The sequence below is a fragment of the Nothoprocta perdicaria genome, unplaced genomic scaffold (assembly GCF_003342845.1).
Source record: "Nothoprocta perdicaria isolate Ctin4 unplaced genomic scaffold, notPer1 scaffold_1066, whole genome shotgun sequence".
Classification (NCBI taxonomy): domain Eukaryota; kingdom Metazoa; phylum Chordata; class Aves; order Tinamiformes; family Tinamidae; genus Nothoprocta; species Nothoprocta perdicaria.
Window position 1 is genome coordinate 5882 of NW_020454168.1, and position 1545 is coordinate 7426.

The 1545-nt window shown below is 64.7% G+C and overlaps 1 protein-coding gene across 1 annotated transcript in view; it reads left to right on the forward strand.

Annotated features, from left to right (window-relative positions):
* The window catches only part of LOC112952329 (E3 ubiquitin-protein ligase HUWE1-like), a gene marked incomplete at both ends in the record, with an annotated part of 7109 nt that extends 5818 nt beyond the window's left edge, over window positions 1-1291 (forward strand). Inside the window, 2 exons of the mRNA XM_026045168.1 lie at window positions 787-927; window positions 1004-1291. Coding sequence (XP_025900953.1) covers window positions 787-927; window positions 1004-1291 — 429 coding nt within the window. The remainder of the gene's footprint in view (window positions 1-786; window positions 928-1003) is intronic.
* Between the last annotated feature and the right edge of the window lie 254 nt (window positions 1292-1545).

A 1545-nucleotide genomic window follows, 5' to 3' on the forward strand; every position in this document is an offset into this window, starting at 1 on the left:
GTTGTCACCGGCCCCGTGGGTGTAGGGGGTGTCACCGTGTCACCAGCCCCATGGGTGTGGGGGGCGTCGCGGTGTCACTGACCCCGTGGGTGTTGGTGTCACGGTGTCACCAGCCCTGTGTGTGTTGAGGGTGTCACGGTGTCACCGGCCCCCATGTGTGATTGGCATGTCACGGTGTCACCAACACCTTGGGGATGTCACAGTGTTACCAGCCCTGTGTGGGGGTGTTGGGGGTGTCACCATGTCACCGGCACTGCGGGTGTTGGGGATGTCACCGTGTCACCAGCCCCATGGGTGTTGGGGGCGCCGCGGTGGCACCGGCCCCGTGGGTGTTGGTGTCACAGTGTCACTGGCCCCGTGAGTGTTGGGCATGTCACGGTGTCACCAACACCTTGAGAATGTCACAGCGTCACCACCCCCACGTGTGTGTGTTGGGGGCGTCACCATGTCACCAGCCCCACGTGTGTCAGGAGTGTCACAGTGTCACCAGCCCCACGTGTGTGTGTTGGGGACATCGCGGTATCACCGGCCCCATGTGTGATTGGCATGTCACGGTGTCACCAACACCTTGGGGATGTCACAGTGTCACCAGCCCCACGTGTGTCAGGGGTGTCACCAGCCCCACGTGTATGTGTTGGGGGTGTCACGGTGTCACCACCCCACGTGTGTCGGGGGTGTCACCAGCCCCACATGTGTGTGTGTCAGGGGTGTCACAGCGTCACCAGCCCCACGTGTGCGTGTGCCGGGGGTGTCACCGTGTCCCCGTGTCCCCTCTCCGCCCCCCAGATACTTCCGCCAGGAGCTGGAGCGCCTGGACGAGGGGCTGCGCAAGGAGGACATGGCCGTGCACGTGCGGCGCGACCACGTCTTCGAGGACTCCTACCGCGAGCTGCACCGCAAGTCGCCCGAGGAGATGAAGAACCGCTTGTGAGCGCGGCCGCCGGCACCCCGCGGCCTGGGGGGGGGCGTCCCACGGCCCCCCCTGACCCATATCCCCCCCTAGATACATCGTGTTTGAGGGCGAGGAGGGCCAGGACGCCGGGGGGCTGCTGCGCGAGTGGTACATGATCATCTCGCGGGAGATGTTCAACCCCATGTACGCGCTGTTCCGCACGTCGCCGGGCGACCGCGTCACCTACACCATCAACCCCTCGTCCCACTGCAACCCCAACCACCTCAGCTACTTCAAGTTCGTGGGGCGCATCGTGGCCAAGGCCGTGTACGACAACCGCCTGCTCGAGTGCTACTTCACCCGCTCCTTCTACAAGCACATCCTGGGCAAGTCCGTCAGGTAGCCGCGGGGCGACACCGGGCTCTTTGGGACACCGGGGGGGCAGTTTGGCACACTAGGGGGGCAGTTTGAGACACCAGAGGGACGGTTTGGGGCACCAGGGGGGCAGTTTGGGACATGGCGGGGCATTTGGGGACACTAGGAGGGAGTTTGGGGACACTGGGGGGCAGTTTTGGGACACCGGGGGGCACTTACGGACACCGAGGGGGCAGTTTGGAGACACTAGGAGGGCATTTGGAGACACCTAAGGGACG